Source organism: Perissodus microlepis, chromosome 6 (genome assembly GCF_051167445.1).
Source record: "Perissodus microlepis isolate ML-2025 ecotype Zambia chromosome 6, ASM5116744v1, whole genome shotgun sequence".
NCBI classification, from domain to species: Eukaryota; Metazoa; Chordata; class Actinopteri; order Cichliformes; family Cichlidae; genus Perissodus; species Perissodus microlepis.
In genome coordinates this window covers 13,173,177-13,196,650 of record NC_140466.1, presented here as the reverse complement: position 1 = coordinate 13,196,650, position 23,474 = coordinate 13,173,177, and the positions used below count along the sequence as shown (strand labels likewise).

Sequence of the window (23,474 nt, the reverse complement as noted above, 5' to 3'; positions counted from 1 at the left end):
ACCAATTTATTAAGCTTTCCATCCATCCATCTTCTTCCGCTTATCCGAGGCCGGGTCACGGGGGCAGCAGCCCAAGCCCAGAGCTTCCCAGCCACCTCCTCCAGCTTGTCCGGGGGACCACCAAGGCGTTCCCAGGCCAGCCGAAAGATATAATCTCTCCTTTTTTCTTTTTTTTTGCCTGTCCCGTTTGGCTCTTTTGCCATCAGAATTATTGTCTAAAGGCGAAGAAAGATGCCCAACGGATTTACTTTACCAAATGGACCATCCCAGCCTTGCCGTAATGGTCTATTTGATTCACCTTTTATTGTTTATTTTATTTTATTTTTACTTGTTAAATACGGGACAGACTTGACTGGGGAAAAGAAAGGGGAGAAAGAAAGAGGGAAAGAAAAACAGCGGGGAAGAGGGACGGGGATAAAGGGCAAAAAACAAAAAACAACAAAATAAGCAGACAAAAAATACATATATCAATCACCTGGATCACCTGTTGAGAAAGAAAAAAGAGAAAACAAGCAGAAGAAAGAAAAAAAGAGCAACATAATAAACAACATCACGATGATCTATGGGAATATAACAGTAAATACTAAATGTTAAACATTATTGTGCAGCACGTAAGATCGACAGCGCACAGTGTGCTTTAAGGTAGGAGCCAAAAAGGGTGTAGTTTGTGTGTGTGAGCACCCGTGTGTACACCTGTGAGCATGAACGCGCTTGTTTTTAAAAGGTTCCTTCATGTAATGATCTGTTAGAGGGTGTGGGGAGCCTGCATGAAGCAGGTATGGAGGAGATCAAGGCTTCAGACATCCAGAGGCCCTCAGAACACAAGAGACCAAGGAAGACCAACAGAGGGGCAGCTGCGCCACTATCCCAGAAAGAGCTGAGGAGAGTCCCAGATGAGGGTTCACTCAGCAGCCGCGGAGCATAAGCCGGGGGGGTTGCAGTGATGTGCCCGTGAGCTCCACCGGCAGCCAGCTGTGCCAGAGTGACCGAGCCCCAGGCCGAGAAGCTGAGGGCACCCCACCCCCGAAGTGGCCCGAGCGAGCCCCAGGCTCCAGGCCCTGACAAGCAGCCACCAAGGAGTGAGCCGGTGGGTACCCGGACGCCCATCCCCAGACACAAAGAACCACCAACGCACCGATGTCTGCGGGTGTCTGCCACCGGCAGGGGAAGTGGAAGATATAATCTCTCCAGCGTGTCCTGGGTCTGTCCCAGGGCCTCCTCCCGGTGGGACATGGTTACTTAAAGCTACTTAAACTCCTCCACTTGGGGCAGGAACTCGTCCCTGACCCAGAGTGGGCACTCCACTCTTTTCCGGCTGAGGACCATGGCCTCAGATTTGGAGGTGCTGATTCTCATTCCCACCGCTTCACACTCAGCTGCGAACCGTTCCAAAGCAAACTGGAGGGCATCACCTGATGAAGCCAACAAAGCCACATCATCCGCGAAAAGCAGAGATGAGATTCTGAAACCACCAAAGTGAAAGCCTTCCGCCACTTGGCTACGCCTAGAAATTCTGTCCATTAAAATTACCAACAGAATCGGTGACAAAGGGCAGCCCTGGCGGAGCCCATCACCCACCAGGTCTTGTTAAACTACAAGATTTTTTTTAAGATATAAAGAACTGGATATCTTCTAATTTCCTGCTTCTTATTAACTCTCTTGCACAGTATGTCTTTTGTCGTGTCTTCTCGCTTTCACCGCAACTGATCAGAGCAGTCTGCCAGAGGTTTCTTCCTGTTAAAAGGGAATTTTTCCTTCCCACTGTCACTTGCTTAAAGATTAAAATAAAGGAAGGCGTTAGTTGATGCTAAGATAAATGTGAGATTAAAATTGTTATTTTCAATAATTTTCAATGGCCTTAGGAGCAAATGTCAGTTTTTGCGTAGCATAGCCATTTTACATTAATTGAAGGAGTTCAGTTAATTTAAGATGACAAGAAAATGAATATCCTCTGACAAATATGAGGTATATTCATTCAGCACAGCCAAAATGGCATGAGAATTAAAAAAAAACAACAACAAAAAAAAGCCTGAATGGCACAAATGTCCTAAGGATATAGGACATTTATATTTTTAAAAGTAATTTTCACTCCAAGTTGAATATGAGATTTATTTTCTTTAATAGTAGAAAACAGTATGTTTTACTGTTAACACCTGTAGTCCAGACAAGGCCATTTCTGGGGTATCTCCTCCTCCATGTGGAAACAGACTGTTGATATGATCTTTGAAGACGACTGCATTCGCTGTCGTAACCAGAGGTCCAAAATCTGCATATAAAATACATAACATTATAACAGTATAACAAGTATTTACTTTATTATATTCTTACTTAAGTAAAAATTAAGTTAAATAAAGTTTAATATACTTTTAAAAAACTCACAAATTTAGTCAGAAGCAGCACAAAGTCATAAAATGCTTTTCAAACAAACAATAATATGTTTTCCGATGTAGTATATGTAAAGTAGAACAAACTACCTGGGTCATTGAAAGGTACCAATATATAACAGAGGGTTCCTGTCCTGTTCCCCTTTTTCTGTCAATGATCTCAAAAGAAACCCTCTTTGCTTCATCAATGTCATCACTCATACTTCCTGTTGTGTCCATGACAAAACACAACACAGGAGACTGGGAGAGGCCCATCAGTCTGTAGAAACAAACATGAGAAAAAGCAAATTACATATTGTCATTATTGATGGGGTTAAATGGGGAGAAACTACTGTAACATACTGGGATGCAAATTAATTTGGTTGTTGTGTTATTATTTTTTTGTGTGTTCAGAATTGCCACTTAGTTAAAGCAGAGATACTCTTACACCTGCAACAATATGATTTACTGAATTTTCTTGAATGCGTAGTAGCCTAGAGGCTGCAAGGCTCATCAATTATCTCAGCTACTTATGACACAGGCGGTGCAGACACAAGAGTGTGTACAGTATATGTGTTTGCGTGTCCAGTGGTGATTGGTGTTATTTTGGTCTGACTCCTTAGAAGAACCAGCTCTTACAGCTCCCAAATGGATCAGTCAGTGTGACTTGTGTGGAAATACAGAAATTTTATTGCTCATATATAATCTGCAGTTTTATCATTTATTTCTTATAGCATTTGATATTGTATTAAAGATGTTTATTAAAGCTAATCCCACCATGTTAACCTTTTATTACAGGTACAGCCAGAAGTATTTTATACACATTGCATGATTGTGCTCATTCAGAGTTGATGTTCAGTCTCAGTTTGTTGAAGGTTTCAAGCTTTGTGAAGCGCTATGACTTCACAATCTATTGTGTAAAAGACTTAGAACATAGAAGGCCGCGTACACGCTTATAATACATATACACCATATATAATCTAGAAACAGGCCTGATTAAAGGCCTGAGTGTATTCAGCAACCTGCTGCGTTTTAGTCTACTTGGTAACAGGTGACCAGAGTCAAGGATCAGCCCTCAGAGACCCAGAGACGTCTTTGATCCGTATCTGACGCCATGGGGGGGCGTGTACCCCAAAGCTTTAAAAGTGTACTCAAGATGTATTTTTGGCAGAAGACATATGCTGATGTTTCCTCTCCTGTGTGTTAATAAACTCATCGTTTGATTGCACTCGTCTGGGCCTTCGTGGTTTGTTTCACTGCTCTACATTGATTGATTTCGCGACACTTGGAGCTTTCTATTTTAGTATAATGTTTATCTAGTGTTTTCATAAGAAATGTATTACTGGGTCTTTTGTTTTGCAATAAATGGCGCTTATTTTTGTTTGAGTTGCAGAAAGTCGTGGTATACCTGCAGTTCTTTTTTTGTATTTTTTTTTGTATTTTTTCTTTTGCAAGATAGCACTGCAGCGGTAGAAGAACTTGGCTCAAAACAAGGAAACCTTTCCCAAGTCAGTGGATGACATCTGGAAGAGAGAGGGCAAGTTCTCCTCTAGCTGCATAGAAATGCCAGGGGTCTTTTGATGTCTGTTCAGTGTTGCTGTTGACTATGCTCTATTGGATATTTCATTTTGCATGGAAATACTTTGCATTCAGTTTAGCAGTCTTGAAATGCAGCTAGATGCTGGTCCTTTGCATGGTGTGCCCACCAAAATAAAGTACCACCTGTGCCTGCATGGATTTTCTTAGCGTGGGCCTTATCAAAATACAACAGATTATTAGGTATAAGCTGCAATCATTTGGCTTGCAATGCAAAACTTTAATTTCAGTATGAGGATAAGGCTGTCCATTATATCTTATATATCACATCTTATATTGTGCATTTACTTCATTTCCTACATTTACAACAACAAAATCATTTTTTTTTCAGTTTTTATGGTTTGTTGAATATTGAATTACCATCTAACTTAATTTTATATCTGCAAATTTAACATCTGTTATTTGCGAAAATCTTGTTTTCATTTTCCAAACATTTTTACATTTGACAGTAGAATATTTTGTCGGTATTCCAACTAACTAGCTGTGCATAGTGTGCAGACATTAAATCTGACCAGCAGGTGGTGCTAGAGGGTTTTTTGATTCATTTTGTTTTTGCAACAACTAATCAGAGCCAGAAGCAGGAAGTAACTCACTCATGTGGCTGGGTCATTCCTGTAGTTGGGTGCCATTTGAGTGTATTTTGTATAAACATGGGCCACTATGTGTGTCTAAAAGCGTGTCTTATACTATTAGCCCTCCTCTATCATAGAAAAAATTATATATATCCAAAAATTAGCATGAGAGGCCTAAAATCCCATGTGCCCAATTATCTGTTCAAATTCAGTTATCAATACAAAAAGTTAGAAAAATCAGAAGAAAAAAAATCTGCTGCATAGCCTTACTTATAATCTGCACCAAGTGTTATTTTTTTCCATTGATACACTTTTTGGAAGGAGATAATCCTCAAGAACCAGAGTAAATATCTCTCTTTCATCAATCTTTTCTTTTTGCCACGTTTCAGAATGATTCATATACTGTATGCGTAAAAGCATAACATGTCTACCCTGATACCCTTATTTACAGTATAAACAGATATTTTTGTATTTTTAATAATTTCTTTTATAAACATGTCAAAAATAATTTTTGTTGTCATCATTCGGTAGCCTTTTATGCATTACATGAGTAATAATGACTTGTATAATGACTTAATATCATAAAACTTACAAATAAAACATCCTCCCTGTTATTGTCCATCCTGTTACTTTATGGTCCTGGGTTGTTGACCATATGTTTTTTGTTTTCTGGCTTATTAGGTTCTCTCTGTTAATGAGCCTCGGATTGATTCCTAGATTGTTTAATATTTAATTTTTCACTTTTGTGCGTGCCCTGTTGTGTTTTCAGTCTTGTGTGTTTGTCCGTGCCTTCTGCTTCAGTTCCTGATTCAGTTCCTTTATTTTTTGGCAGCGTCTCATCTCTTGTGCCTGGGAGGTTTATTTACCCATGTCTTATTTTACATTGTATATGTTTTCATTGATAATCATTGATAATATGGCAACAGATGTAAGTGAGAGTGAAAAAAATCTTTGCTGATTTCGTTCCGTTTGACTCTTTCTGTATTTTGAAGGGAGTGTATTAATAATGTCACGTGTTGAAGAGTTATCTATCTGCCTAGCTGTGCCTACATCAGTAATGCCAAAACACATTGTCTATAAAACAATTATGTTGATTGTTTTCTGGCCTATATTGTCAAATTTTGATGTACCTGCTGTAATGATGTCCCGTCCTCCCTGGAAGGCCTCATCGTCAAAATGGCGTCCTGCACTCAGCGAAAAACCCTGGTCCACTAGTCCGTTGTTGAGGTACATGGTAGCAATCGATGTTTCAAAGTGGATGGTAGATGTGTCTGTACATGAACAGGCCTTTTTCACCTTGGCAGCAGTCAAGCTGTTATCAATCTTCAGAAAGGGATTTGTATATTAGAACATCTTAAACATGGCACTTTGATGTAAAGTAATTGTTTAGGATGTAAATATTTGTACATTACTTACTTAATCTATAAGTGAAGCAATACTTTATAATTTTCCAGCATGTTTATACAAATCAGCCATGGCATTGCTGACTTTATTACACAAAACAGCTCTGACTTACTGGACTTACTTGAATTCTGTGTCTTGTAATGACACCAAATTATTGACAGCAACTGGGCCTATATTGATTGCTTGGGCACATCTCAGGAACTTTTAAATGGATTAGGATCTGGGAAATTTGGAAACTTGTTTGGTGAAGTCAGTGATTTTAGAAAAATGTATTTGTATGTATTACTCCATGTATTCGTGTTTGTTTTTAAGAGTCTTTCCAAATCACAGTAAGACAGAAGTCCAGTCCTTTAGAAGCAGCGATATCTCGGCAGACCTCTGCTGTCTTTCGAAGGACAGCTATTCGCGTGATGTCACGGTGGGTGAAAGAATTTGAGTAGAAGAGTGGTTTAAAGCTACGAACGAGACACGGCAGGAAAAGGACCAGCACCACCAGAAGCATCATTACCTGTCTGGCAGTCATGGTCATAAAGCAGGAGGGCAGGATTGTAATGCTGAAAAAAAAGAGAAAAAAGTTCAGAGGTCTAACACAACTATGGGCAATTTAGAATCATTAATTAATTAAGATACGAGATGTGCAGCACCTGAAACTACGGATACTGGATGCCTGTGCTGGCATTTCTCTTGCGCTGTTGCTATCAGTGTGTGAAGAGTGGGAGAATCCAACACAATGGGCAGCACATTGAACACATTTTATAAGTGGTCAGAAACTCTTAAATAACTCATGAAAGAATAAAGTTATGTTGAAACCAAGCACACCATTGTTTTTCTTGTGACATTACCAATCAGTTTGATGTGTCACATGGCCCTCTTCCTATTGAAAAAACAAAAGTTGTATCCAAGATGGCTGACTTCTAAATGGCCACCATGGTCACCACCCATCTTGAGGAGTTTGCCCCCTCACATATACTAATGTGCCACAAACAGGACTTTAATATCACCAACCATTCCCATGTTATTACAGTGTATCCATATAAATGGCCCACCCTGTATATTGTATTTGTGCCCTCTTTCTTTCCTTTCATAGTTGTGCCTGTTGAGCTGTTTTGGAAGCAACTTGATCATATGGTATGGGGAAAGACTCATCAAGCCAATCCAGCTTCTGGAAATGCTCCAGGAAGCATAGAGTGAAATCTCATCAAATGACCTTAAAAAGGTCTCCCAGGCTGTAATCACTGCAAAACTTTTTTTTTTTTTTAAATGACAGCAAAATTTGGTGAACACATTTGTTATTTGGATTTAAATCATTACCAACTACTACTAACTCTGACTCAGCATGCCCAGTTCATTACATTTCCTATTCATCGTAATTTCATATGTTTTCACGGAAAACAATGGAATGTAGAAGTTATACCAAATATCTGATTGGTAGTGTTTATTTGTAGAACTTAGGACTTTTATTGTTATTGTACAGTTGCTTGCACAGTGAAATTAGCTAGCAAGACAAAGGTTGTTGCATATAAATCACAACACTGCAACATAAAAACTGCAATTTATTGTAATTTTGAGTGCAACATTGTATTCTGTTAAAATTACAGACATTGCCTAATGTCTTATATTCTTAATGAAGTATTGTAAAATACAATATTGTAAAATAAAACATTTAAAAAAAATTCTAAATATGTGCCAAATCTTTAGGTCCTAAAGAAGATTTCTCAAAGTCAATGCCGATGTGCCGATAATTGCAGGTCTTAGTATATGTATTTTTTTTTTATCAGTGTTTTGCTTCATAGCCAGCTCAGGTCAGCAGTCAAGGTTAGGTCACTTGACCCATATGTCACAGATTCAAAAATTCAGCACAATTGGCATTTCGTCTCTGTTACTTCAAAAGTACTGAAAACACAACACTAAGCCAAAGAATGGTTGATATGTTCAAAGTGTACCCTCCGGTGGATGTTGTTTGAACTGCAGTTGTAGTTGCAGGGGTAGGTGTCGTAGGAGGAGGTGTGGTAAGCACTCTAGCCTGTCCCACACATGTCCCCACATTTCCTACACTATCTACAGCAGTCAGCTCCACAATCGGTGAGCAGCAGGAGGCAGTGTAGGTAACCAGGGTAATATTCTCACCCCCTGCTTCAACCACTGTGCTCATATTCAGAGTACCATTCCCTTGGCGAATGGTTACACTCTCAATGCCAGTTCCATTGATGCCATCAGTGAAATTGGCAATGAACTCCCACTGGGAGGAAGCACAAAGCAATGAAGTGGAGGCACAGGTTGATGTGTTGACTACCTGGCAAACTGGACGGTTAACATCTGTCACCTGGAGACAGAGAAATAAACACGATGAGGAGAAACAGGTTGGGAATGTGTGGTAGCAGTTATTAAAGATAAAAAGAAAAGAACATAATCAAATCTTTGCATGTCAGTGTCAGTTCTTGTAAAGTTTCTGTCTTTGTGGTAATTCTTCTTACATTCTTGTCTTATTTTAGCAGGCGTTTGCATTTAGTTTTACTTTATCTTTATCTCGTTCTTGATTGTTTACCCGCCTGTTCCACATTCACCTAATTATCCTTTGTGCATTAACATCCTCAGCTCTCCCTTTGTCATTTTTGTGATGTGTTTCTCATCTGTATTTTTTTTATACATAAAGGTGTTTTAGTTTGTTCAGCCAGTCTAGTGAGTCTACATTTGTGTCCTTGTCTAGCAAACCATGACAAACAATTTAACATCAATAATTCACAAGAGAAGTATGGCACATAAAGCCTTACTTTAACTGCAAACAACAACATCAAATCAAATTGCATGTAAAACCTATCTATCTTTAATTTGAAATAAAAATGACAAAAATCTGTATTTCTTTTTGATATATTATGTACGTGATCATTAATTATTACAGAATTAAGAATAATGTTGAAAAATATTCTAACCATTATCACTCACCTTAGCACTCACAGAAAACCTGAGAACTACATAGTTGATGTCGGTGGCAGCAGAGTTTTCTGCCTCAATGGTGAGGGTCACGTCTGTTCCTGATGCAGCACTGGATGGAGCCGTTAGGGTCACGGTGCCAGTGGCTTTACCACCACTGCCTGCTACAGTAGTAATACTGCTGGGTGAAGTGGAAGTGTAACTGCGGTCATTGCTGACTCGCACTGTAAATGTCTCAGTTGCAGAGTCAGTTATAACTCCATCAGCAGTTGTGGCGACTGTGAAGGGGATGGAGATAGTGGTGCCCGGCTCGATGTTGGTATTATTGGCTTCAGCCTGGACAAGAAGAGAGAGAGAGAGAGGAGCAGGGGAATTATTTTTTTTTTTAAAGATTGTAGATAATAATATGTTGATGCATAATGACATGACTTCACACTGAAAGGAGCACAGTAGGAATGGCTGTTGTTTATGATTGTAGACTTATTTACGTAGATGGCTATTACAAATTATATAAAGTTAAAAAAAAATCAATGTAAAAATCTTTCAGTTTACTTATGGTGAGGTTAAGGATTCTTCAGAAAGCACAGATTAACTGATCTCACAGTGACAGAGATGCTGGAGGTCTTGATCCGTGTGGACGCTTGTCTCTGGAAGCTGCTTGAAGTGGACCTGGAAGTGGAGCTGCTGTCCTCTCCTTTCAGGATAAGCACAAACTCACCTGCTGGGATTCCACTAAATGTCACCAGGAAATCGCTGCTTCCTAATGACTGCATGAGAGAAAAAGCAGCGACATGCATTGTCACTGGATTAACAGTAACCAAACCAAACAATATATGACTACATCCTTATGGCAGGGTAGGGCGAGTGCGAGGACTATTTGTGGATGTTGCAGGACATTCATGTATTTAAGGTTTGAAAATTGGCTGCCATTAAATAGTGTGGCAAAAAATAGCGGCCTTCATTTAATTAAAATGAAAACTTCTGCCTTGTAAATTCACACAATATGAATTAAGCTCTGAAATGCCCACAATATCTCTGTAGTATGTAGTAATATTATCATTTCAAGTAAATGCTTTTTCATTTCACTGAGGTTTATTCACAGCTCGTGATTTCTATTGGACCAATGAACACTATGTTTTTTTTCTTTTTCAGTCACTGTGTTGTAGATTTGCTGGTGACACTTGGGATTAATGCATGACTCCAACTTCAACTAAGCCTTATCTGTCAGATAGATGGCCTCACACCTGCAATGATCCTTTGACCTCTGTTGGACCTGAGCTGTCAAACAGTGTGACTTCTGTGACCTTTACTGTTTCACTTCCTGTCACAGTGATCAAGAAGCTGGTATTACCACCTGAAAGACAGGTAAAGAAAAAAAGGTAACTAAATGAGTATCAGTATGACATGCCCTTAAAGCGAAACACAACCTGCACAAATAAAAAAGGTAAGCTGTAGGACAGAATAGTTAAGTTTGAACTGTACTGACTGTAACATGATGTAGCATAAACCTTTGGGACACAGAGTAACTTTTTCAAGACAGATGATTGTTGTTGTTGATTAAAAGATGACTCTTTGGACAATGTAGAAAATTGTCTACCACAACAGAACTTTACAACTATAAAAATGAACAAACAGTCACCATAAAAGTAGCCTGACCTGAGAGAGGACGTCCTTCTTTTACACTGAAGTCCCCATGGGCTCCCTCATGCTCTTCGACAAGGTTATAAATGAAGTCCACTGAACTTTGACCTGATACACAAAATAGATCAGAAGGGATGGAATACGTATGTTCAGTAGTAGAAACAGACCTTGTAAATAAATTTTTTCTAAAACATTTCATGTAACTCAGAGCCTAAAAATAAGCTTCCATGATACTGACCTGTAACCTTTACTAGGTAAGGGTTACTTGAGCTAATACTGAGTTGCCATAGGCCCGTTTGATTATCAGTGTTGAGGCTTAAACGACGCAAGTTTCCTGCTCTGGTGACAGATGCCAAAGGACCACTGGACTGACTGGAAGACTGAGATACACCTGGAGGAGAGGGACAAACAATTATAAAGGTGTTTTCAACATGACTGTGTAAGAAGTAAAAGTTTAATAAAACAAATGCATCAAATAGAGCCTTAGAATTAAAAGCCTGAACCATGAAATACTCGGCAGAAAATGTGTTTTTTGTGAACCTTCTCATTAAATTAAAAATAAATAAATAATACATATATATACTATATATATTCAATATAGTATAATACTATACTATATGCATTCAATTTGCATACATGAGTTTAAATTTCTATCATATTTGCTACAGGGTAAACAGACATTTATGATGACAAAACCTGTGGAGCTGGTGAGGCTGAAGGTGAGAGGTGAGTCTCCTGTGATGTAAGCTGTTATGTTCTGTAATGAGCTATCAACAGTAAAATTAAAATTGTCAGGCCTTCCAGGATTCCTTGATGCCTGAAAAACTGTCACCTAAGAGAAAAAGGAGAGAAACATCACATTTACTCACACAGTGTGATCTTCAGTCAGATATGATTCTCTTGATTGATGTCTTACCACAGCGCTGGCTGATGAGTCTACTATAACACTGGTAGCCAGAGAGAGTTCTGACTTAGTGACCTGAATGGCCTGACCTCCAGAAGCTTCAGCTAGGTCTTGGTATAACTGGACAGCAGATCGACTCATTACACGTGGAGCCACACCCTGAGAGGTTCTGCGGCGCCGTCGACCTGCTGCAAAGCCTGTGAGCATGAAAGTAACCTGCAAGCATGAGGAAAAAAATCTTAAAAGTTCTTTTCACTATCAAGGACCACAATCCTAAGTGTGAATGGAAAACATTTATTGATAATTAAGATGAAAGATTAATGATAATCAATGAGCTAGGCCAGAGGCAGCAGCTTTCAGGCCTGGCAGCCTTGACAGACGATGAAAAACATGCAAAGGAAAGGAGGTTGGAGCACAGAAAAAAAGGCACATACAGGTGTGTGGGGCACCTGTTTAAAAAGTTTGGTCCCTCCGAACTTCAGATAATGTTCTTCATTTCAAGACAAACGTTATACAAATTATCAGATGTTACATGCAAAAAATGACATTTTTAAGAGCAAGGATGATACAAAGTTCACTCTTACCTGAGATTTGGTGCTCTCTATAAGAGCAATAATGGTGTTTTTCAGGTGGGCGTCTTTAGCTGGAGCATCAGTGAAGAGAAAAATCTCAGAGAAGGGTGGAGCTGCCGTCAGTGCAAGCTTCAATATTATTTGTATGAAAGACAGGACAAAGTATCAACAATTAATAATTAATAATAATAATAAAAAAAATACAGTCTGAGTGAAAAGTGGCATTTCTGGCCACCTCAACTATACGTGTTTAATAATAAAAGGTCATTCTGAGAATACTGTGTCTATACTTTTTCTATACCATTTTTTTTCTCCCAAATCAAATATGATGTTTTTAAACTTTTGTCTAAAGTAGAAAACAGTTTGTTGTGTTGTTAACACCTGCAATCCAGACAAGGCCATTTCTGGGGTATCTCCTCCTCCATCCGCAGTCAAACTGTTGATCTTTCCTTTGAAGATGTCTGCATTAGATGTCATAACTATTGGTCCAAAATCTGCACATAGAAGAATAAAATTAAAAAAAATGTTTTGCTACAAACACAGCTGCTATTATATTCTCATTCATATGGAAAACAGAAAATTAACTCCCGAATTAAGTCTATAATAATATAATAATTATTATTACATTCTTTTCAAACAACATCTTTTCTACATAACAAAGCACAAATTCAACCTGTAAATGATCTACCTGGGTCATTGAAAGGTACCAATATATAACCAGAGGGTTCCTCTCCTGTTCCCCTTTTTCTGTCAATGATCTCAAAAGAAACCCTCTTTGCTTCATCAATGTCATCACTCATACTTCCTGTTGTGTCTATGACAAAACACAACACAGGAGACTGGGAGAGGCCCATCAGTCTGTAGAAACAAACATGAGGAAAAAAAAACTAATTACATATTTTCGTATTATTAATCTGATTTCTTTGAAACTATGGTTTCATCCATCCATCCATCCATCTTCATCTGCTTTATCCGAGGCCGGGGTCGCGGGGGCAGCAGCCTAAGCAGAGAGGCCCAGACCTCCCTCTCCCCAGCCACCTCCTCCAGCTTATCCGGGGGAACACCAAGGCGTTCCCAGGCCAGCCGAGAGATATAATCTCTCCAGCGTGTCCTGGGTCTGCCCCGGGGCCTCCTCCTGGTGGGACATGCCTGGAACACCTCACCTAGGAGGCGCCCAGGAGGCATCCTTGTCAGATGCCCGAACCACCTCAGCTGGCTCCTTTCGATGTGGAGCAGCAGCGGCTCTACTCTGAGCCCCTCCCGGATGGCCGAACTACTCACCCTATCTCTAAGGGAGAGGCCAGCCACCCTTCGGAGGAAGCTCATTTCTGCCGCTTGTATCCGCGATCTCGTTCTTTCGGTCACTACCCACAGCTCGTGGCCATAGGTGAGGGTAGGGACGTAGATCGACCGGTAAATTGAGAGCTTCGCTTTTACACTCAGCTCCCTCTTCACAATGACGGACCGGTGCAGCGTCCGCATTACTGCAGCTGCAGCCCCAATCCGTCTGTCGATCTCTGGCTCCCTTCTCCCATCACTCGCGAACAAGACCCCGAGATACTTGAACTCCTCCACTTGGGGCAGGAACTCGTCCCCGACCCGGAGTGGGCACTCCACCCTTTTCCGGCTGAGAACCATGGCCTCAGATTTGGAGGTGCTGATCCTCATTCCCGCTGCTTCACACTCAGCTGCGAACCGTTCCAGTGCGAGCTGGAGGCCCCCACCCGATGAAGCCAACAGAACCACATCATCCGCAAAAAGCAGAGATGAGAACACAGACTGGAGTGGTGCTAACAGCAGCTACGCATGATGAAGCAGTAGTCTTTAAGAGTATGATGATTGTCAAAGCCTATGCATTTTCTTTTTTCACAAGCATCAATGAAACCATGGTTTCATTGATGCTTAATTCATTAGCAGGGAAAAATACACTTATTAGGAACACCTGTTTAACTCCTTGTTAACACAACTATCTAACTATCAGGTCACATTGCATGAACCCCATGTATTTAGGCATGTGAACATGTCCAAGATAATCTGAAGTTTTAACCGAGCATCAGAAAAGGAGAGGAAGATTTAAGTGACTTAGAACGTGGCTTAGTTGTTGCTGCCAGACAAGTTGGTCTGAGTGCTGCAGAGAAAACTGCTGATCGACTTTGATTTTGCCACATAACCATCTCCAGTGTTTACGGAGACAGTAATATCCAGTGAGCTGCAGTTCTCTGGGTGAAAATGTCTTGTTGATGTCAGAGGTTACAAGAGACCAGTGGCCAGAGTGCTTTAGGTGAATAAGAAAGAAATAACCACCCACTCAGACCATCTCTGAATGCACAACACCTCCAACCTTGAAGTAGGCTATCTACAGCAACAGAAGACCACAGCGTCTGACACTTCTCTGTCAGCTAAGATTGAAGCTAATAAAGAGGCCACTAGAAACTGGACAGAAACGGTGGCAGTCTACAACGTCTGTATTTGAGATGCAGAAAAATATAGCTCCATGCACAGAAATACCTCAGACAAACCAATTTTTTTTAAATCCCCCTCATCTAAATCTAATCTAAAAATGATGATCAATTCAATAAAAAGCAAGAGGCGCAGGAATGTTTAAGTGTTTATTTTTATCATGTGCTTCAGCTCCATTTTCCCCACATTTGTTTCCTCTTGTGTGACACTTGAGAGCTAGCTTTACCTCGTGAAGTTTGTGTCTCCAGCTGCTAATCTGATGTCCTCCAGAAGCTCCATGGTGGCACGAATAGCCAGATTAGCTGCTTCATTGTGACGGAAGCCATGACTGGAATTAAGTGTATCCTTATTGATCCCGCCCACTGGATCCCTCCTGCTTGTGCGATCAGCAGATCCACCGTGACTGCATTTACCTTTGAACAGGGATAACATTTTATCATTTTGTCAAGAGATATTGAAAACATACAAATACTTTATCATAACATATCAAAAGAGATGATTTCTTCAAGTTACCTGTAGGTTTTGATGAGGAGATTAGGTTAAAGTAGCCTGAAGTCAGAAGTCCCTGGTTCAGCACATCAGGCAGAATGTTGTTAGTACAGTTCTCTCCTACGCAACTTCTGCAAGTTGGAGTATTTTGTCCTGCAGAAATATCAAATAACAAAGAAAATAAATATTGATTTATATTTTGAAAGTAAACATTACAAATACTACTACAAATTTAATCTAGATCATATTTAAACTGGAATTCTCAACTCCTACCTGCCAAGTTCTTAAGAGGTTGGTCAGGTCTGATCAGAGCACTGTATGGAGCTTTATTTCCCAGCTCCATCCAGTTACTGTGGCTGTAAAAGTCCTTCATATACAGAAAATGAAACAAATTTAGAATATCACTTTTGCATTTTGTTTTAATTACACAATGCTGTCATCTAGCAGTCTTAACAAATTAGCAGTAAATTAAGTATCGGTACCTGTAGAGTGTGACAGATTTGCCCTAGAGACCACCTCCCTCTGAAATAGTTTTCTATCTTAGCATGCGCCTTCACCACAGATGCACCTTATTATTAAAATACAACAGATTAGACACAAGCTGCAATAGTGTAGCCTGCACTGCAAAACCTGAATTACAGCATTACATCACCAGTCTTTATCCACTCAAAGCAGTGTTACAGTGTGTGTGTGTGAATGTTGAAGATGTTATTCTGCAAGATTTCTGTTTGAAGTTGGCAGTTCCAAGTGACAAACAAGTCTTGTTTGTTGAGTACTGAAGTAATCTGTAACATCACTTTCCTTCCCTAGATATAGAACTTTCAAGTATGTAAGACTTTTGTGGGAATTGCTACAAACCTAGTTGAAATGAGAAATGTTACAAAAATTCTTTCTAGATTTCAGTTTTTGTTTTTTGATTTTCTGTTATTTACCAAACCCTAATTCTAAACACTTTTCTTCATTAGGCTGTTGAATTCTATAGATCTGTATTCACATGAGTTAGTTATACATAGTATAACATTATTATTTTCATTATTAAACTATTATTGACAAGCTTTGAGGTACCTTCAGTGATGATATCCCGTCCTTCCTGGAAGGTCTCATTGTCAAAATGGCGTGCTGCACTCAGGAAAAAAAATCCATCCACCGCTGCATTGCTGAGGTACATAGAAGCAATGGCAGTTTCAAACTTGATGGTGGAAACGAAAGATGTGAAGGTATCCATAGATGAACAGGCCCTTTGCACCTTGCCAGCTGACAAGTTGTTATCAATCTGGAGACAATAAATTTGTATATTACAGCTCCTTAAATATGTTATTCGCATGTTAACCAAAATTGGTACTAAATATTGCACTAAAGGTAAGAGTAGTCTTATCTCATCATCAGCAATTATGACCAGCTAAGTAGTTTGTGTGTAACATAGTACATAGTAATAAAGTGCAGGTCCCACTGGTGACACCACTAATTTTGATAAGAGACCACTGGCAGCAGTGTGGCCTCTGTTGACTGGGCTTGCTTGAGCACAATCCAACAGAATCTTTGTCATTATGTATGCAGATGGATGTATCAAAGTGACACCAACATGAATAGTAGGACACGAGGTTTTATAGCACAACACTGAACTGTACGAAGAAAAATATAATTCATGTTGTGGCTGACTGATATATTTCTCCACTCAACAACATTAGAATGAGAATAACATATATTCTTTCGTTAGTGTTAAACACTAAGCGAAGCACAGATGTATCACTGTTCTTGCTGTGTTTCTTTGTAAGTCTAACTCACAATCAGATTGAAGTCCAGTCCTTTAGAAGCAGCGATATCTCGGCAGACCTCTGCTGTCTTTCGAAGGACTGCTATTCGTGTGATTTCACGGTGGGTGAATGAATTTGAGTTGAAGAGTGGTTTAAAGCTATGAATAAGACCTGGGAGAGAGAGGACCAGCACCACCAGAAGCATCACTGACTGCCTGGTAGTCATAGTCGAGCAGGTAGGCCGGATGGTAATGCTGAAAGAAAAAGAAATCCTGATGGAAACTCCCCATGAATGTTTACACCATTCTCATCAATGGTCATGACAATTTGAACAGAATCAACCTTTTGGGACAAAAAGGATCAAGCACAGAGACTGCCTTTGCAGTTAATGTAAAGCAGTGCAACTATTACACATTGAAAGTAAGCGGAAATAATCATGTTTGATATTTTATTAAACAGATTAACGCTATTAACATCAGCACTACATCATATGATAATTTTATACTGGACCTCACATTTTACTTAGATGTAAAAACGATTGATACAAATGCGTTGGTCATTTACTTCCATTCATTAATATTGAAAATAATATAGAAAAAACAAATGGGATACTAGGAAAAAAAACAGATGGTACAACATATGTTTAACATGCCAAAATAATTCTATGATACACTATAGAAAGGTTTCACTGTCCATCTTACCTGTGTGAACCGTTCTTAGGTCGTTCTTAGGTAGTTTTGTAGGATTCAGTCTTTAGCACTTCTTCAGTGTGAGACTTTGTTTACTCAAGTAGATTATAGTCTATAGTCAGATGTGTGTTTTCTGTTTCAATTCTAGGCTGCATCTGAGTGTGCTTTGGGTGTGTGTGTGTGTGCTCTGAATCCTTCCTCTTATAGTTGTGCCTCCCTTAAGCTGATGAATTCCAAAGAACACCCACACAAACTGCTTTTGTTTTATCTGTGCATCTTAGTGTGACATCAAGAGTATGAGTAAATGTGTAACAAAATGACACATATTGTACTGGTTGCTAATCTGTCACTTATCTAAAACCTAGATAAGGAATCTAAGAATCCCATGAATCTATGAATACTAATTTCAGTTAAAGGAATATTCCAGCGTATAAGTTGTTTGAGTATGGAGTTGAATGTAGTCTCGATTAAAAGTGTAAAGTAGGTTAAACAGAAACGGTAATGCTCAAATGTTTGTGATTATCCAATTAAAAGATATGTCATCAAATCACCTGAGATATAATTAAGATACTGCAGAGGTTAAAAGGCACTTATATAGACTCAGATATTTGACATTCTGAGTATTCATTTATGGATGTAATCTGTCTCATTTGATTAATTTAATGAGCTTTTCTTACAGACGGCCAAGCTGTAGAAGTCACTTCTTTATTTATTTATGCTGGAAATTTTATAATGCTTCTAGCCGAGGACTTATGAGTGCTGGCTCACAAAAGGATGTGAATGTTAATATTTGATAATAAGAGGGCAAATAAGATTATATGACATAATAAAATAACACATCATGGTCATTGATGAGGCCTCCGACCTGCTGGTGACAAAGCAGCAAAGCAGCTGCCTGCCGTGCTAAGAAGAAAGCTGTGCCTTTAATCATAGTAAATAAATTTATCCAAATAAATATGACAACAATAAGCATGTGAATACGCTCCTGCAGAAGTAAGTCCTCTTCCTTTATTCAGTTTAGTGTAAAAGTTCACTGCATTTCTTTGTTCTTTAGCAGCTTTTATATGAATAAAATAAAAACATTACAAATAATACTTGAAATTTCAATCTGGTTCACTGTAACTCTCATTTCATTGTTACCTTGTTACTACGTGGAGTGGTATATTCTGATTGTAAATTTGTTGTTTGGTTTGGGTTAGGACCGGAGATAAATGTTAATGTTAGTTTGTTCCCTGATTTTTGGTGCCCACTTGTAATATAAATTGGATTGTAGATAGGGGGCAGGGTTTAATAAGAATATTTTCTTCTTCCTGCTCCTTTTCACACATGGTTGTAGTGCTTTTTGATAGAAAGTGTGGTTGGTTTGTTTGAATTGTTGTACCAAGTGTGAAATAAATAGATAAATGAAATGAAATGAAATTTCTGAACACAGACAATGGGGAAAGTACAGACTACTACTATGAAGCTTTATGTCATGATCCGGAGTTTGTGACTCCGTGTTTATGGTTTTAGTAGTTATTATTATTTTGGGTTTTGTTTTCATGTTCCTATGTGTTCCCCAGTCTGTGTGAAGTTTTTGCGTTGTGTCATTGGGTGTATGCGTTTCCTGTTTTATTTTTGAAGGTCTGCGTCTTATGTGAGTGTTTTCAGTTTGCCTCCCTGGTCTCGTCACGTTAATCACCCCCAGCTGTGTCCCCCACCTGTGTGTGATCTCCCTGTATTCTCTGAGTGTTTTTAAGTCTTGTCTTCTGTCTTAGTCGTTGCTGGTTCGTCTGCGTTATTCCCCTCCGTCATCCTGTGTTGTTTCCCCTCGGTCTCCCTGCGTCTCTCCGTATGTATTTCCCCGGACCTCCCTGCATCTTCGTTTCTGGTTTGTTTTGTTAGTTTTACCCAGTTTAGGTTTTCCTGCTTCACCTTCACCCACGCCATTGCTGTTTGTATTTTCTTTTGTTAAATAAATACTCATCTGCACCCGAGCTGCCGCATTTTGGGTCCTATCTCCAATTCCACACGTCTGCCACCGCGGTCGTGACACTTTATTCCACAGTCTGTGACACACAGAATATGAAACTGACCTTTGCATTTTGTTTTAATCATACTCTGCTGTCATCTATCACTAAAAAAAAAAAATCCTTCAAGGGTACGATGGGTACTGTTAACTTTCACTTAACTGGGTGAAAGGACACTCTCATGCTGAACATAGAACACACATACACATGCATGTACACTGAAACAGATACGCACTCACCCACCCCAAATGCCTCCGATGCATGTCACGTGCTTTACATGGTGTAAATGTGAATATTCGTGTGCTTTTTTTGTGCTGAGGTGGGTTTTTTTTTTACTGACCTCAAGCTGGTTTCCAAGTTAGGAGCACAGTTCGAGTAGAGTTCTTTTTTTTCTCCTCTTGTCCCTGTTTTTCTTTTTGGCGTGGCTACATCTGTGATGGTGCGGCTGTTTTGTGATGGTAATGAAGTCTAAGCTTTGTGTTGATCAGATACAGAATAGAATAAAATAGCCCTTGATTTTCATTGCACATGCACAACGAAACTATGATGAATCTCTAAGTGAATAAACTGTAACCTGATGTACTTGGAATTTCAACTTTTAGTCATTTACAAATAATTGCACAAGAACCCTTCAGACAGGTTTTCAGTAAGAATTTTATCTGCACTGTGCAATTTCAGCCTCACAGTCTTGCACAATGTCATATTTTGTCTTGAATCTTTGTTTCATGTATTAACTGTGGTCTAAATCATTGAGTACAAACTAAAACGAGATAGCCAAGATAATCTCTCTTTATTTGCAACAGTATAGTGTACTGGCTGACCTGTTTTTACTTCTCTGGTCTGACAGAAGGGCCTAATACTCAAAGAATGCTCTAGAACTTTATCAATAGAAAATCACAAAAAGAGCAACGTGTGAATAATTGTGACAATTTACAGAGTAACATTTTTCAGCTGGACAGGCATGTTTGTTATAGTCATATTTCTGCACACTGCCACAGTGTCTTTTAAACCAAACAATCAGCATTGAAGTGCAGCCTTTTAGCTATGATTTTACATCAGCTTTCATTCAGTGCATTTTTTCAATGACTTTTAGATCGACATCAACATTTGGTGATGTCCTCTGTTCCTGTTAGAACTAGAATTATATTCTTCTTTGAAAGGAAAAAAAAACACATGGTTTTATGATTCTCTTTTCTTTTCTTTCTTTCTTTTTTTGGGGCAATTTCCCCTCATGGACAAGTTCATTTTTATGTTGTTGTCAGTCAGAGAAGATTTTAAATTAACTTTTAGTTTAATCTAATTCACATAAAACAATAACTGATATTACCTAAAGTTATTAGAAAATATCAGTTAAGAAGTAGACACTGTCTGAATCCGAATGTAAGATGGGATTTAGTCCTAACAGTTTCTTTACACTTACTGTTAACTTTCTGAGGTTGTATTAAACCACACACTAACAGCAGAATGTGCAGAATGTTAACTTTAAATGCAAGTTTTAGACAACATGTTCTTTACTTTGGACCATAAAACCTAATAAAAAAAAAAAACCCCAAAACAAAACAAAGAATACTGTGTGAGAGTTAAAACCTGTTATGAATAGAGGTATAAAAGGTTCTTAAGCAGAGGGGAAAAAACAGAAAGACAAAGAGACATAAAATACTTCCCAAATACTAAAAGACAGTGAGCTACATTGTGCAGAGATTTTATGCTAATGACCACACGGCTCTTGCCCCACACAAACACATAGTAATACCACTGTCCACTTTCAAGACAAATACATTTATCAGCACTTCAAATGGGTGTGTCACAACAGTTGACATGATGGAAGCTTTCACAGTCTCACTAGTTCAATAATAAACAAAAGACCTGCTAACCCGCACAAAGGCATTCATGAGCTTCCCTTCTGTTGATTATTTTGCCCTGTCCTTGACATTTGGTCGACCGTGGTTCAGGGGGTTGGGAAGCTCATCTTGTCTTGAATATCTTGAATCTCGATAACCTATGTTTATAGTGACAGTAGTGCACTAACTGACATATTTTTGCGTTTGCTTTTACTTCTTTGCTCTGACAATAGATGCTGACGCTCAAAGAATGGCAAAAGAACAATGATATGATAGTGACCACTTGTAGAGTAACATTTCTCGTAGTTTAGTTTCTGCACACAACCACAGTGCCTTTTAAATCAAACAATCAATCACGCTTTCAGCCTTGATTCTCCATACTTTAACTCAGTGGGTTTTTACAAAGATTTTTACATTAACCTATGGACATCAACATTTGGTGATGTCCATACAACGTTTTCTTTTTCTTGGAAATCTCTGCTAACCCTTTTCTGTGATCATCTTCAGTTCCTGCTTGTTTGCTTGAAATGCTTTCCTGCCTGTAGTTTTGTGTTTAAGAACTAAAAAAATTCAGGCAGCTTTTTAGTTCTATTGTGTTGAGATTGGGTAACTGACTTGGCAATTGAGGTATACTACATTCCTTTGCCTTGAGAAACTATTGGATTGCTTTGCTTATATTTCACAATTCATCCTGCTACGTATATCAGCAGTCATAGCTTCAATAAATACTAATGACCTGATTCCACTGTCAAACAGTCATGCTTTACATTACATAACCTCCACCGTTTTTGATAGATAATGAAGTATGCTTGAAAACCCCAAGGCCTCATCCACCTAGCACTGTCTAAATGAGGGACTTAATATCTAGCCCCAAGATAGTTGATAAAGTACAGCATTCCAAAATATATACACATGAAATTACAGTACTGGGGAGTTTAAAAAATGCAGTATTTAGGATTAACAGATGCAATAAAATGATTAAAAATAATGATTCTGTAATTTGTCTAAATGAGAGAAATGCAGTAATGCTGTGAACAGGAAGTCATCAGGGTCATCATATATGGCACAACAGGAGACATGTACCATTAAGAATGATCTTAGCAGGAGGGGAAATAGGGGGAGTAGAATTTTTAAATGACTATAAAAATGGGTGATTCTGTATTAATGGACTGTTGCTGTCACAGACCTTGCTGTGAACAGACGAATCATCTTGGAGAAATTAGTATACCAAAGGTTTGCAGTTGGATAATAAAATGAGGAGTGCCAGAGCACTAAACAACAAACCCATTCTTCTAGGCTCACTCTGCTGAGTTATATTACGGACTTTGGGAGAACTATGGGAGTTTAGGAAGGTGTCACCATTCCCTCATGAGATCTACATCCATTGAGGCAGAGGAAGGACTGTTGTGGCAAGTCAATGATCCTCTCTTCTTTCTCTTTCAAAGCAGCAGTAGTAGATGTACAACATCAGCTCTTATGATTAATCTTAGTGATGTACAAAAATTAAAGGAACATTCTCAAAACATATCAGATCTCAGTGGGATCTAATGGACTGCGATTCACCTTTCCAGCACCCTGACATAGACTTTGATGGGGAGGCTGAGGAGTGTGATCTCCTTATAGTTGGAGCACACCTAACGGTTCCCCTTATTAAAGATGGGAGCCATCACCCCAGTCCGCCAGTTCGCAGGTACTGTCACCTGACATTGTAGACCTGTGCCAATCAAGACAAACCTACAACATCCAGAGCCTTGAGGAACTCAGAGCGAACCTCATCCACCCCAGGGGCCATGCCACCAAGGAATTGTTTAACTGCCTCAGTGACCTGACCTCCAGTGATGCATAAGTCATCTCCCTCTTCCCCAGACTCTGCTTCCTTCACAGAAGATGTGATATGTGACAGGCACTACCTTGCAGCCATAGCTCAGTGCAGTAGCCTAGCAGTGGAGGTACTGAACACAGTCCATTCTGACTCAATGTCCCCAGTCTCCTTCGGAATGCTGTAGAAGTTCTGCTTGAGGGGGGAGTTGAAGATCTTGTGGACGAGGGCCTCTGCTAGGCATTTCCACTGCACCCTCACTATATGTTTAAGTGTACCAGGTCTGGCCAGCATCCTTCCTCACCAAGAGGAAAAATGGTAAAATGGAGTCCTTTGGCTAGCACTTTCTTTTCAGGTTCAGTGAAATTCCTATCCGAAAAGTTCTTCACCCAAATTTCCTGGCTGTCTTTACGACACCAACTGTCTGCCA

General features: G+C 39.3%; 1 protein-coding gene across 1 annotated transcript; it reads right to left on the bottom strand.

The window, feature by feature from the left end:
• Nucleotides 1–7,396: 7,396 nt before the first annotated feature.
• LOC146385244 (von Willebrand factor A domain-containing protein 7-like) lies at nt 7,397–17,963 on the bottom strand. Its single transcript, XM_084930865.1, has 18 exons — nt 17,388–17,963; nt 16,718–16,940; nt 15,998–16,205; nt 15,415–15,500; nt 15,206–15,299; nt 14,957–15,085; nt 14,670–14,856; nt 12,672–12,841; nt 12,365–12,477; nt 11,996–12,112; nt 11,424–11,627; nt 11,204–11,339; nt 10,746–10,898; nt 10,523–10,615; nt 10,111–10,220; nt 9,469–9,633; nt 8,879–9,202; nt 7,397–8,258 (listed from the first exon to the last, which is right to left on the bottom strand). The coding sequence occupies exons 2-18, from the start codon at nt 16,910–16,912 to the stop codon at nt 7,815–7,817; spliced, it is 2,928 nt and encodes a 975-aa protein (XP_084786991.1). The 5' UTR covers nt 16,913–16,940; nt 17,388–17,963; the 3' UTR covers nt 7,397–7,814.
• Between the last annotated feature and the right edge of the window lie 5,511 nt (nt 17,964–23,474).

What these genes read in the sequence shown, in the direction of transcription:
- LOC146385244 (XM_084930865.1), bottom strand. Translation starts at nt 16,912, where the DNA reads ATGACTACCAGGCAGTCAGTGATGCTTCTGGTGGTGCTGGTCCTCTCT. An exon ending in GGTACCTTTCAATGACCCAG is followed by an intron (nt 12,478 to 12,671) that starts GTAGATCATTTA and finishes TTCTATGTGCAG; the next exon opens with ATTTTGGACCAATAGTTATG. An exon ending in ACTCATCAGCCAGCGCTGTG is followed by an intron (nt 11,340 to 11,423) that starts GTAAGACATCAA and finishes TTTTTCTCTTAG; the next exon opens with GTGACAGTTTTTCAGGCATC.